The 14,263-nt window shown below is 38.2% G+C and overlaps 1 protein-coding gene across 1 annotated transcript in view; it reads right to left on the bottom strand.

The window, feature by feature from the left end:
• The window catches only part of CENPE (centromere protein E), an 80,957-nt gene that overhangs the window by 11,243 nt on the left and 55,451 nt on the right, over positions 1-14,263 (bottom strand). The window contains exons 42-46 of the mRNA XM_030313338.1: positions 13,956-14,174; positions 11,670-11,867; positions 10,758-10,961; positions 7,790-8,008; positions 4,355-4,540 (exon numbers count right to left, since the gene is read on the bottom strand). Of these exons, the coding sequence (XP_030169198.1) occupies positions 4,355-4,540; positions 7,790-8,008; positions 10,758-10,961; positions 11,670-11,867; positions 13,956-14,174 (1,026 nt within the window). The remainder of the gene's footprint in view (positions 1-4,354; positions 4,541-7,789; positions 8,009-10,757; positions 10,962-11,669; positions 11,868-13,955; positions 14,175-14,263) is intronic.

Here is a 14,263-nt window from a genome sequence, read left to right as displayed (position 1 = left end):
GGGAGGGACTGAGCACGAGCCAGGGAGGAGCAGACAGAGAGGGAGACACAGAATCCAAAGCAGTCTCCAGGCTCTGAGCTGTCAGCACAGAGCCCGGCGCAGGTCTTGAACTCATGAGCCATGAAATCATGACCTGAGCCAAAGATTGACGCTTAACCAACTGAGCCACACAGGCACCTCAGATTGGCTTCTTTTAATTAGCGGTGTGTATTTAAGGTTCGTCCGTATCTTTTTGTGGCTTGTTAGCTCATTTCTTATTATTGCTGAATAAATCACTTTTTATCATTGTACCACAGCCATACAATGGAGAATTAGATATTGAATAAAAAATAAAACCCATCTAAATAGGGACCTAGAGAGCTCTCTTTATTCCTCTAGGCTTTCTCACCCCAAACCCCATAGAAACATTCACATGCACACCATGGCTAGCAAAGACTAAAAAGATGCAAAATGATAGATGCTCAGCTTAAGGAGGCTGATGACAGGGTAAGATAAGCCCATTCTTGGAGAAGCCCACTGTTTGCTCAGTCACAGCACCCGTTCAATACCCCACCTTCTGATTCAGATGCTCATATCAGAGACTCCCTGAGAATGTGGCTGACTGAAGTGTTGTCAGTTTTGTAAGAAGTTGCCAAACTCTCTTTCAAACTGGCTGTCCCATTTGCAGTCCTTCAAGCAATGAATGAAAGTTCCTATTCCTCCAGCTCGTCACCAGCATTTAGTGTGATGTTTTGGATTTTGGCGAGCATGGCATTTTGAGATACCATAGGTGTTATAGTGTAGTGTATTTTGTTTTAATTTGCAATACTCTAATGACATGAAGCTGAGAATCTTTTCATTTGCTTATTTGTCCCATGAGTATCTTCTTAGGTGGGGTGTCTGTTTAGATCTGTTGCCCATTTTTTAATCAGGTTGTTTTTATCATGGACTTTTAAGAGTTCTTTGTTTATTTTGGACAACAGTTCTTTATCAGATATGTGTTTTGCAAAAATTTTTCTTCCGGTCTGTGACTTGTCTTTTAATTTTCTTAACTGTCCTTCACAGAGCAGATATTTTTCATTTAAATATTTTCATTTCAACTTACCAGTTTTTTCTTGCCTGGATCGTGCTTTTGGTGTTGTATCTAAGATAAAGTCACTCCCAAGCCCATGGCCACCTAGATCTTCTATCTTCTCTTCTGGGGGTTTTCTAGTTTTGTGTTTTACATTTAGATTTTTGATCAACTGAGTTACTTTTTGTGGCAGATAGAGGGTCTCTGTCAAGATTCGTTTTTTGGCCTATGGAAGTCCAGATGCTCCAGCATCACTAGTTGCTAAGTTGAGTCTACTCAACTGCCTTTGTTCTGTCTAGGATCAGCTGACTGCATTTGTGTGGGTCTACTTCTAAGCCTTCTATTCTCTTCCACTGATCTACTTGTCTATATACTGTTTTAAAAGTTCAAAGAACTTTGGGGCGCCTGGGTGGCGCAGTTGGTTAAGCGTCCGACTTCAGCCAGGTCACGATCTCCGTGAGTTTGAGCCCCGCGTCAGGCTCTGGGCTGATGGCTCAGAGCCTGACGCCTGTTTCCGATTCTGTGTCTCCCTCTCTCTCTGCCCCTCCTGCGTTCATGCTCTGTCTCTCTCTGTCCCAAAAATAAATAAACGTTGAAAAAAAAAAATTAAAAAAAAAAGGTTCAAAGAACTTAAAAAAAAAAAGGTATCCACTTATGACACTAAAAAGAAAATGCAGAGATTACAATTTTTTTTTGCCATGGTATAATGAAATAAATTAGTCACATATAACATTATTTAAAACATTCTTATGTAAGAGAAATCAAAATTGAAAATACCGAATTAGAAATGAAAGACAACAGAATTCCATATTTCAAACATATGGCATGCGACCAATGCTGCACTCAAGAAATACTGAGTCTTAAATAGTTTCACTAATAAACTGAGAAGACTGCAAACATAAATTTGTTAATATCACCTATTTATCAGCTGCATTTTAGATGGATTCAGTTAAGAAAGTTTCCTGGCTCTACCTGAGAAAGAATTCCTTTGAAATTCTGGTTTGAATTACATGAAAGTTAGGAATTAACTTGGGAACAACTTAGGGCTTGTACAGTATTGAAGTTCCAACCTAGGAAATGGTGTGTTTCTTATAAACCACACGCTCTGTATTTCTTTTTTAAGTTCTCTTGCTCTTTTCATATATGTTTTCCTCATTTTTTGTTAAGGTTAGTCATTCAAGCATTTTATTTTTGATTTTGTGACCATCATAAATAAGATCTTTTTTCTTCTGGGGTGCCTGGGTGGCTCAGGTCATGATTGTGAGTCTGAGCCCCACTCTGTGCTGACAGCTGAGAGCCTGCTTCAGATTCTGTGTGTGTGTGTGTCTCTCTCTGCCTCTTCCCCACTTGTGCTCTGTCTCTCTATCAAAAATAAATAAACATTAAAAAAAAAATCTTTTTTTTCCCATCACGCAGGATGTCCCTAAAGTTTTAATGTAACTTAAATTTTTAATAAATTCACTGCTACTTGATATAAGCAATTTGTAATGATACAAGGGAGGAAATGTATCAAGATTGAAACAAAATTTTAATGATTCATTTGTTCAAATTACTTTCTTCTCTATTCAATTAATAAACCCCACATTATATTGGACAGTTATATCCAAGATGTTTTCAAATAGTGGGGAATAGGTTAAAAGTTTTTTCTTAATGTTGAGTTAAATACACGTTGCATTTTATAGAATATAAGTTTATAACCTTCCAGTTGTCCGGGCCAAAAACTCTGGCATAATGTCTTAACTCCAAGAAATATGAAAGGAAGGGATGTGTGCCACGTCTGGGCCAGAGCCTTCTTTAAGAATAGAGATTTTAAGATGAATTTTGGCTTCTCCATCTGTCCCTTTCCTATGAGCAGGAGCATGAACTGCTTACAACCTGGCTTTAACCATGCAGATGAAAACAGCACCAGAGGGGTGGCAGAGAAACAGGATGGGAGAAAAGTGAGCCTCTGAATGGTCATGAAGTATGGACCCTCCTGCCAACCTGGAACTCATACTTTTATATGAGATAGAGAAACAAGATTCTCTCTTGTTTGAGTTGTTGCAGTCTGCTTCCCTTTATTGTAGCAGCTACAACAAACACACCCTCTTGGATTTGATTTTCAAAGGGCAGCCTTTAAAATTAAGTCAGATCATTATATCCTTTTGCCAAAATCCCAACGACTTCTCAGCTCACTCAAAATAAAAACCAAAGTTCTTACAATAACCTGTGAGACCCTTTACGAGTTGACTTTCTGCTACTTCTTACCTTCTTTCCAACCTCTGTCCCCTTGCTCATTCTGCACAGGAGACACCGGCTTGTTTCTTAAACATGTCTAGGCTATCTGAGATTTCCTTTGCCTAGAAGGCCCTTCCGCTACCACAGAGCTCACTCATCCCTTCAAGTCCTCTTAATGGTGTGGCTCTGCTCAGCAACGCTTTGTAGGAGAAGAGGTTTCCCTCCCACCCTCACTTTCACCCAGCACCCATACACCCCTTGTCTAGCTTAATTTTTTCCCATTGCACTTTTCACCATTTGACACACATATATACTTGGTTATTTTCTGTCTTCCTGAACAAGAATATAAGCAACTAGAAGGAAGGGAGGTACTTTTCTTTCCACTGCTGTATACATGACATCTAGAGCAATGACCAACATATAGAAGACTCAACAAATATTTCTTGATTGAATAAAAATATGATTTGAAATATTAAATAATTATTCTAAAAAGTTCTAAGGATTTACAATTGATTTTCTTGGTTTTTAGTTTTACATTAAACTATATGAGATTGTTTTTTATTGCCTCTCTGTTTCATGTCTTATTGAATGAGCCAGGACTTTTCGAATAGTATTTATATGCCTTTTAAAAGTAATTTTTCTAGGAATACAAAAATAATCATTATTTTGCATGAAAATATATTCCTACATTTCATTTCTAAGTTTCTGCTTGCTTGCTTGCTTGCTTGCTTGCTTGCTTGCTTATTTATTTATTTATTTATTTATTTATTTATTTATTTATTTGAGAGGCAAAGAGAGAGGGGGACAGAGGATCCAAAGCAGGCTCCATACTGACAGCAGAAAGTCCAATGCGGGGCTTGAACTCAAGAACTGTGAGATCATGACTTGAGCCGAAGTCGGATGCTTAACTGATTGAGCCACCCGGGGGCCCCTTCACCTGCTCTCTTAAAGCTTGAGTATTGAACTTCATACATACATAGGTAACAGGAAGTTCAAGTAAAAGATGAGAGTCCCAAGTAAACTGTCAAATTTAACAGTAGAAGAAAAAAAAAACCCTTTTATTGTAAAATGAGTTTGTTAAGTTACCTGAAGTACTTGGATCATTTCTTTAGTCTTTTCAAGGCATTTATTTGATTCATTAACTTGTGCTTGAAGTTTTGGTACTAGGTCATTAGTCACCTCAAGTTCTTTCTGAAGCTTTATAATCTTGCTTTCCTTGTGCATAGCACTTTCTTTAGCTTCACGCAGTGAAGTTTCCAACTCCTGAATTTTCTGTGAGAAAAAGCACACATAAATAAGGTATGCCATGAAGGCAGAATCACAGAATATAAGTTTAAGACAAAGACGATCATATATATAGGTATTAATTTTTCAGATTGCATTAAGAAAAGATAGAAGAGAAACCAAATGTCATTCAATTTACACATGTATTATTTCCTTTATTTAGAAGTTGATGATTTTTGGATTAAAAAAGGCCCAAATTTTATATTACAAGGTTTAGTGTTTATCTTATTTACTGGTTAGTACAGTGCTAAGCATATTAAAAAGGCACTCACATTTTAAATTAACAGCACTTAAAGAAAGTACACCTGTTAACTGACTCTTTAAGTAATGCATATAACATAGCTTTCCCTTTATTTTTATTACCTAATTTTAAAATTAAAAAATACAAGCATGTGGAAAAATTCAAAGGCATATAATGAAGGGGAAGTTTCCCCATCTCAGAACCCGAGCTGACCTGGTAACAATGACTACTAAACTCTTTCAAGTGTATCCTTCTAGAAATTTTCCATGCCTATTTAAGTGCTTGTGAGTACACAGTTACAAAATAGTCATACACAGAGTAGGAACATACTGAATATATAGTTGTTTTTTAAAAAATATTTATTTTTGAGAGAGAGAGACAGCGAGTGCACAAGTGGGGGAGGAGCAGAGAGAGAGAGAGAGAGAGAGAGAGAGAGAGAGCGAGTCTCAATCAGGCTCCTTGCTGTCAGCGAGAAAGCCCAATTCAGGGCTCGGTCCCGTGAACCGAGAGATCATGCATGACCTGAGCCCAAATCAAAAGTCAGACATTTAATGACTGAGTCATCCCAGTGCCCCAGTTCTGTTTCTTTTTAACTTGATAATATACTTTCCAGATATTTCCATTAACAACACATAGAGATCTCTCCACATTTTTGTTTTCATGGATACACACATCCTGTCTTATAGAGGTATTGTAAATTAGCTAACCCATCAACCACTAGTGAACATCTAGGTTATTTCAGTTTTTTTCAAATACAAAAATACCTGAATTTAAATACCTGAGTTTGTTCATGTTTGTAAGATTATTCACCTACACACACATGCAGGATTTCCTAGAAAATGTTTGTTTTTGGCCCATCTAGAGTTTATTTTTGTTTAAATGAGTGAGGTAGGAATCCAGATTTATTTTTTTCCAGGTGGCTAGCTGGTAGTCTGGAATCAAACATGCAGTAAACCATCTTTTCCCCACCGAGTTGGTGGTTACCATTATCAAACACTGAATTCTCATCCTTACTTGGGTGTACTGCTGAACTCTACTCTGTTCCACTGCTCCATGTGTCTATTTCCATATCGTATCAAACTACTCTATGCTACTCTAATTCGGCATGATTACCAAATTAATAGTATATCATTTACTATTGGATAGGGTATTTCCTGGGGTCACTGAAGATGGATATTTCTTCTGTTTCTTTATTGCTTTGGTAGATGGGCTTAATATTTCGGCTATTTTTGTCTCCACCAACTGACTGAGGTCTGTAGTGATTAGCAAATCGATAAACTGTACCAGTGATCTTCTAGTTTCCACTGGTAATTGATTATTAAATTAGTGGCTGACGTTTTACTCTGAGTATTTATTTTGCTCAAGATGATAAATTATAATTTCCTCTTAGGTTCTTCACGAAGTCATTTTGTGTGCTAACAACATAAAACAGTATGCCTGCTTCACAGATTCCCAAGTAAGGCTAGGTAACAAAATAACTGAATCATTCAAAAAAATTTTGTTTTACTAATTCTTTTTTTTTGAGAGAGAGACAGAGCATGAGTGGGGGAGGGGTAGAGAGAGAGGTAGACACAGAATCCCAAGCAGGCTCCAGGCTCTGAGCTGTCGGTACAGAGCCCGACATGGGGCTTGAACCCAAAAGCTGTGAAATCATGACCTGAGCTGAAGTCAGACGCCTAACCGACTGAGCCACCCAACGTACCCCTATAACTGAATCATTCAAATAACGTATTGATTCTTGGATACAGGTTAATCTATATAAGACATCTGTTATATTTTTTTAGGCTTTTCCATTTTATTATTTATTTATTTATTTATTTATTTATTTATTTATTTATTTATTTATTTATTTAACAGGTTGGTGTTCTTCCTGGTTCGCATTTTTATTTCTTTTTAACATTTTTATTTATTTTTGAGACAGAGTGAGACAGAGCATGAACAGGCGAGGGGCAGAGAGAGAGGGAGGCACAGAATCCAAAGCAGGCTCCAGGCTCCGAGCTGTCAGCACAGAGCCCGATGCGGGGCTCGAACTCACAGACAGCGAGATCATGACCTGGGCCGAAGTCGGATGCCCAACTGACTGAGCCACCCAGGCGCCCCAGGCTTTTCCATTTTAATTTTCATATAACACAAACCAGTATTAAAGACTGATGATAATTAGAGAAAAGCTGAATTGCACTAACCCTCTAAGCTAGTTCTATATACAGACACAGATTATAGTTTAATAAAGTTACACGATTGTGGGGTGCCAGGGTGGCTCAGTTGGTTAAGCAGCTGACTCTTGGTTTTGGCTCAGGTCATGATCTTGCATTTTGTGAGTTCGAGCCCTGCATCAGGCTCTGTGCTGGCAGTGTGAAGCTGCTTCGGATTCTCTCTGCCTCCCCCCCCCCCCTTCCTTTTTCTCTGTCCCTCCTCTGCTCATGCCTCTCTCTTTCTGTCTCAAAATAAATAAACTTAAAAAAAAATTACACAATTGAAGAAATTTATAATGTATAGTAATAGCACCTGAGAAGGTATATGTATCTTTAATCAAATTAAGCTATGAGTTACTTCTGCTTTATAATTCAAAGGGAAGATCTCATGTAATATATAGTTCTGTAGTTATTTGAGTGATAGCCACAATAGGACTATATTTAAAGAACAAGCCCATTGGGGCACCTGGGTGGCTCAGTAAGTTGAGCATGTGACTTCAGTTCAGGTCATGATCTCACGGTTTGTCAGTTTGAGCCCCACATCAGGCTCACTACTGTCAGTGCAGAGCCCGCTTCTGATCCTCTCTCCCCCTCTCTTTGCCCTTTCCCTGCTCATTCTCTCTCTCTCAAAAATAAATAAAACATTAAAAAAATAAATAGAAACAAGCCCATCACACACACAAACATGGCCCACATTCCCTAATACATTTGATACTATACTTTTGCTCTGAAGTGTTCCATAAAATGCATCTTTAACTCTGATCAATCTGCAAACTGAAAAATGTCTCATAAGAAATCACATACCTCTGTGGTTAGTTGTGTGGCTCTTGATGTAACATGAAGATTCTTATTGTCTTCTGTAACAGCATTAACAAGGACACCAGATGTCAGGGAGATCTTCAAAGTTTGGTAGTTTTTAAATAGTTGTTCATTTTTCTCTTTCACTGATTTCAGGTCATGTTCCCATTCTTTAGTTATGGTAGCATTTCTTTCTTCAAACTCTGTAGATTCATTCATTATAGCCTATTGAATAGTAAAACACTATTATAACTCTAAAATGAATTACATATAAAAATATTATGAAAACTACTAGAGTTCTAGGACAAGGCATATGCTGAAATTCATTGTTTAGAACACTCTAGAACAGTACTTTAAAAGAATGTGAACATTCTTTGTGGTTTGCATCAGTTTCTAAAACTACAGAAGATGCTGGACATTGATGAGAATAAAAAATAAGGACTGGAGAGGATTCATATTGATTTGCAAGATGATAAACCTCACTTTATTAAATCAGTGCTAACATTATGGAGAGGAATCTGCAAAACTGTACAGGTTAAAGTTATTATGTATTATGACATTTGTTATTCAATTTTTTTAACGTTTATTTATCTTAGAGAGAGAGTGTATGCAAGCATGTATGCACGAGAGGGGCAAGGGGGACAAAGGATCTGTCAGCACAGAGCCTGATGCGGGGCTCAAACTCATGAACCGGGAGATCATATCCTAAGCCAAAGTCAGATGCTTAACTGACTGTGCTCCTGTATTATGATATTTATAATGTCCTATATAAACATTAACTGACATGTAATAGCAGAGCATATTCAATAAACTTAACAGCAATCTATTTTCCAGTTTCATTTCAAATCTCAATGTTTATAGGGAAAATAGTTCACTGACTTTTGGTAATCTGAAAATCTTAGATTTCTGTGCAGGAAATAATAGTCAATAACTTCGCTAACTCTGAAATTACTCATATCTTTTTACTTCCTAATTGTTATGGGACGTATTTTTGCTCTCATCATGAATGCCTTATTGGTTTTATCTATAACTTTGTGGCTTTAAGGCACTTCTATCAGACTTGGATGCTAACTTAGTTGTGTTCTTGCTGGCATCCTGGACTTTCCTGGGTTCTAGACTACTGGCTCACACCATACGAAGTTATCATTTCCTATTCTTAGGGTGCTGGAAGAAGCCACATATCTATGCTCATCCACACAGTAGGAATCCCTACTTTCTACTCCCAACTAGGCCCTCAATATTACAAGCAAAACACTGAATTATACGGGGATTATCTTAGCCAAATATTGGTTTTATACTTTTCCCTGTTGATTGTGGACTCTTCCCCCGCCCCCGCCCTGCAATAGCTCATACTGTTCTGCTAGCTTGAGGTATTTAACATATGGGAATGACTCTCTATAGGAAAACAGCTTTTGAAAATATTACTTATACTTCAGTGTGATTTAAGTATAGTTTCCAGATGAAATTAAAGTGTCAAAAAAGAACTGCCCAAACATATGAAATATGAAATTAATCTTAGAAGCTGTGATGTTAAATCTAGCTCCCCTTGCTCCAGTTCCATGTACACAAGCAACTTTCTGATTACTGTGTATTTTACCAGGTATAGAGATAGGGATTACTTCAGAAAGTAGAATGAGGGGCGTCTGGGTGGCTCAGTCGGTTGAGCCAACTTCGGCTCAGGTCATGATCTCATGGTCTGTGAGTTCCAGCCCCGCGTCGGGCTCTGTGCTGACAGCTCAGAGCCTGGAGCCTGCTTCGGATTCTGTGTCTCCCTCTCTCTCTGCCCCTCCCCCGTTCATGCTCTGTGTCTCTCTGTCTCAAAAATAAATAAACATTACAAAAATTAAAAAAAAAAAAAAAAGCAGAATGATATCCTCATCAATGGAAAGTACAACAAATTAACAAAAATGATCTTCAGCAATGTTGGTTCTTGTGAATCTATACACTGGAGTCAGTCACCTCGGGAACAGAGGTATAAACCATATCTCTGAACCTCAGAGTTGAAGGATCAGTGCATATGGTAGTGATACCACCAACATGAAAAGAAAATGAGGCCTCCGCCAAGGAGTTGGCCAGGCTTGTCTATGGCATGACCACAGGTGCTGCCTGCAGCCCTGAATCAGGCTCATGTCTTACCCTGTCTAAGGCTACTGGGGGGAAAAGGCTCAATTCCTACAGAAGCAGTGAGAACTGAGAAAGGAAAGAGGATTCAAGATTTCATAAGTGGAAATTGATTATTACACCTCAAGATTTTATCCTTTTTTTTTTTTTTAAGTTTATTTTGAGAGGGAGAGCAAGCACAAGCAGGTAAGGAACAGTGGGGGGGGGGGGGGAGGGCAGGGGGGCAGGGTGCAGATTCCCAAGCAGGCTCCATGCTGTCAGTGCAGAGTGGGAGGTGGGACTCGAACTCACAAACCATGAGATCATGACCTGAGCGAAACCAAGAGTCAGATATTTAACCAACTAAGTCTCCCAAGCCTCCTAATTTTATCTTCCTTACAAGTGTCAGTTGATTATCTTTAATTATCTTTTTTTTTATTAATTTTTTTTTTTTCCAACGTTTATTTATTTTTGGGACAGAGAGAGACAGAGCATGAACGGGGGAGGGGCAGAGAGAGGGAGACACAGAATCGGAAACAGGCTCCAGGCTCTGAGCCATCAGCCCAGAGCCCGACGCGGGGCTCGAACTCACGGACCGCGAGATCGTGACCTGGCTGAAGTCGGACGCTTAACCGACTGCGCCACCCAGGCGCCCCATCTTTAATTATCTTAAAGAAGCATACATAACATATAAGAGGAAGAACATGTTTTACATAATTTTTTCCAAATAAAAAAATTACTTGTATATACTAAGTAAATTATAGAAAGCATACCTAAGATTGAGTTGTTCTAAGTCTTTTTTAAGAAAGAGGTGGAAAAATCAGAGCAAACAACAAAGAAGAATGAGGTAGCACAAAAGAAAATCATTACTTACAATTATCTTGTTATTATAGAAGTTATTCACTTGACAAATCCTATCATTTTCTTTCTGGATGCCATTTTTAAGCTTTTCTGTATCAAAATGAATATTCAACCATTCGTCCAAAAACTGGGTCATTTCTTTCCTATTACTTAGCACTTGTTCAAATTCAGCCTTTATGCAGTGGAAGTCATTTTCTGAAAGATCTTTGAGAATTTCCTGTGTGAAAAATAAGTATTTAATCACCTGGACATTAGGAAAGTTTTCACCTAAATATCATATAGATATCATAAAGAGGGGAAAATACCTTACTGAACTTTCATTCTTAATATTTTGAAATAAATATAATTCTAATTTATTCTAATTACATTAGAAATGTAATTCTAATTTAAAACTTTATTCTAGTGATTTGAATAATACATTTTTGGCAGTATAGGCCATCTAAGAGGAATGTCTGTGAATTCTGCATGTTAGAATTAACTGTCAAAACTGTCTGTGACCAATAATCACAATATACGAAGTGCTTCTGCATGTAGCTTTCCTGTGCACTCAGGTCTCACATACGTGTTGGGAGTTGGATGCCAGCCTCACACTGCTGGGTGAGAGCAAGGCACTCCATGTGGAGTTACTGCAATAAAAATGTTCCTGACTCCCAGCCACAGATCTAGGTTTAGAAAGCATTTGCAAACTTATTCTGGGGTTCTATGAATTCCCACTTGTTGGTACTAAATCTATTTCCTGTATCTGTGGATCCTGAAAAAGGAGATTAGTCCATTATGTGACACTCTTTACATCTAGCCACTTGTCACCCTGCAACCTAGTTTTAATTTCTGGAAAATGAAAAATGGCTCTAAGCACATGGAAAGGTACCTTCTCTATGTGACATAAAGGCCTAAAATCTAATGAAACCATTTAAATAAATGATACCTCAATATGTAGATCCATATTCTGGCTCAATTTAAGGTCTGTTAATTCTCTGGATGGCACATCATAATCTTGTTGAAGGTGTTGTATTTTAATTAGCAGTTCATTTTGCTTTTCCACTTCATCAATAAAAAACACTTCAAATTTATTGATGGATTCATGGTGTTCTTCCTTTATCTTTGTAACATGGCTTAACACATACTTACAGAAAAACATTAAACAAATTGGGAAATGAACTTTTTATCACATTTAGAGGAAGTTTTAAACCCTCAAGACTAAGAGGTGGGATGGCATCTCTTGTTTATCTATATCCTCTGGTAAGTGAGGAAGAAGGAAAGAGCCTCTCTCTCTATCCCCAGTTTTCTCCTCTCAGTATCTTGGGAGAAGAACTTCCAGACTTCAAGTTCCTTACTTCGGACTCCCTACTGGATACATCTCATAGATGTTCAACAATTACCTTACATTCAATGTTAAAATGTAACATAATCTCTTTCCCTAGAAACTCACCTTTCTCTACCAATCACCCATGTTTCCCAGCTAGAAGCCTGAGATTCATTTTCAACATCCTGTCCTGCATACCTTGATTGGGTAACCAATATGGGTATGCCAGCCTCAAGATGTACTTTCTACATGTAGTTAGATGTTTGGCATCAAGGTAACAATAATTTGAATGCCATGTGTTCCATGGACCTCTTGGATAAATTCTGGATATCTGATTGCCTGGATTTGTGGAAAAATTTCAGGGCCTGGGGCACCTGTGTAGCTCTGTTGGTTGAGCACCCAGCTCTTGATCTTGGCTCAGGTCATGCTCTCATGGTTAGTGGAATCAAGCCCTGTGTCAGGCTTTGCGCTAACAGTGTGGAGCCTGCTTGGTTTTCTCTCTCTCCCTCTCTTTCTCTGCCCTTTCTCTGCATGCACACACTGCCTCTTTCAAAATAAATAAACTTAAAAAAAAAAAAAAAAAAAAAAAAAAGGAATGTCAGGGCCTGAGAAGCAAACTATCTAGGAAAGACAAATACCAACTCCCTCCCTCCTTCCTCAGTCTTCCACTACTTCTTAACCTCTTATAATCTGGCCCTTCCTAATCACTCAACTAAAACTGCTCTGAGAAAGTCACCAATGAGCTCTATTATCAATCAACAACTTGAGGGCATCTGTTCGGTTCATATTCTGGCTGCGTGAAGTATCTGACACTCTTGACCACTTTATCTTTGATGTGTTGTCCTCTACTGACTTGAGCAACAGCACTTTTGCTTGATTTTTTTCCTGTTCCTTTGAGGTTTCCAGCCTCAAACCCACATGTTGCTGTCTTTTCTGCTACTGACTGGAAAATTTATCTTTTCTAGATCTCTCTTTTTATCCCATGGCTCTTATTCTATTATGGTTTCTGGGTGACCTTACTCACATATGTTATATTATGTAGCAACCATAAGCTGATGAATTCCAAACCTTTATTTTTTTTAAGTTTATTTTGAGAGAGAGTGAGCAAGCAGGGAGGGGCAGAAAGAGAGGGAGAAAAAGAATCCTAAGCAGGCTCTATGCCATCAGCACAGAGCCCAAAGTGGGGCTCGATCTCATGAACCATGAGATCATGACCTGAGCCAAAATCTAGAGTCAGACGCTTAACCAACTAAGCCACACAGGCATCCCAAGCTGCTGAATATTTCTTTAATTTCTTTTGTCCTCCCCATCCCTGTGAATCTTTTTCTGGTAAAAGAGTCACCTATAGTATCTCATCTGACCACTGTAACTGCTTTTTGTCTCTTCTCTCTGCCACAAACTCATTGTTTTTCTATGGTGAAGTAGCTAAAATGGTATGATCGTGCTACTGCCACTACTTAAAATAACTGTCCAGTGGCTCTCCATCATCTGCAAAATGGACTGCAGTCACTGTTGCTCAGTCCAGCTTCTACTGCAGTCTCACCTTCTGTGACTCTATCTGGTATGTCACACAATCTTCACGTACCTCTATCACCACACTTAGACTACCTGCTTATATATCTGCTTCATGCACTAGACCAGGAGATAACTGAGATGTTATTTCTACCTGTCTCCCGAGCACCTTGGCAGTATCCAGATTCACAGGGAGAGCTCAAGTTTCGTTGAATGAACAGGTCCTAGATGCATACTGGATTTTGCACATACTATGCTGAGACCCATATAACCCTTAATTTGGTAGTAAATACACTAAATAGCAAATATGCCAACTCCCAAAGTAGGACTTAGATATACTGATGTTAAAACCAATTATAGCAGTATTTACAAAGATATTACTAAGAAACGTGGTACCTGAAGTTTCTTCATGACTCTGTGGAATTCCATTGAACATCTCTGGTTTGCAGTAAGAAGTTTTTGAATTTGTTTGATTTGTGGATACGGAAGTGAGAGGTTTGCTCTCACTCTAATTGAAAGCTCTTTTTGGGTTTCAACTTCCTTCTCCAAGTCAAGGGATAGTCTATCTAAGCACTCATAATGATTATACATCTCTGAGTATCTCTTCAGAAGCTCCTAAGGAAAATTAGAATTCATTTAACAATTCATTCTAATGTAACAAAAATAGTCCTTGCCCTAGAATTTTAACAAAACTTATGCTTAAT

The sequence above is a fragment of the Lynx canadensis genome, chromosome B1, assembly GCF_007474595.2.
Source record: "Lynx canadensis isolate LIC74 chromosome B1, mLynCan4.pri.v2, whole genome shotgun sequence".
Classification (NCBI taxonomy): Eukaryota; Metazoa; Chordata; class Mammalia; order Carnivora; family Felidae; genus Lynx; species Lynx canadensis.
This window is presented reverse-complemented; position numbering and strand designations above follow the sequence as displayed.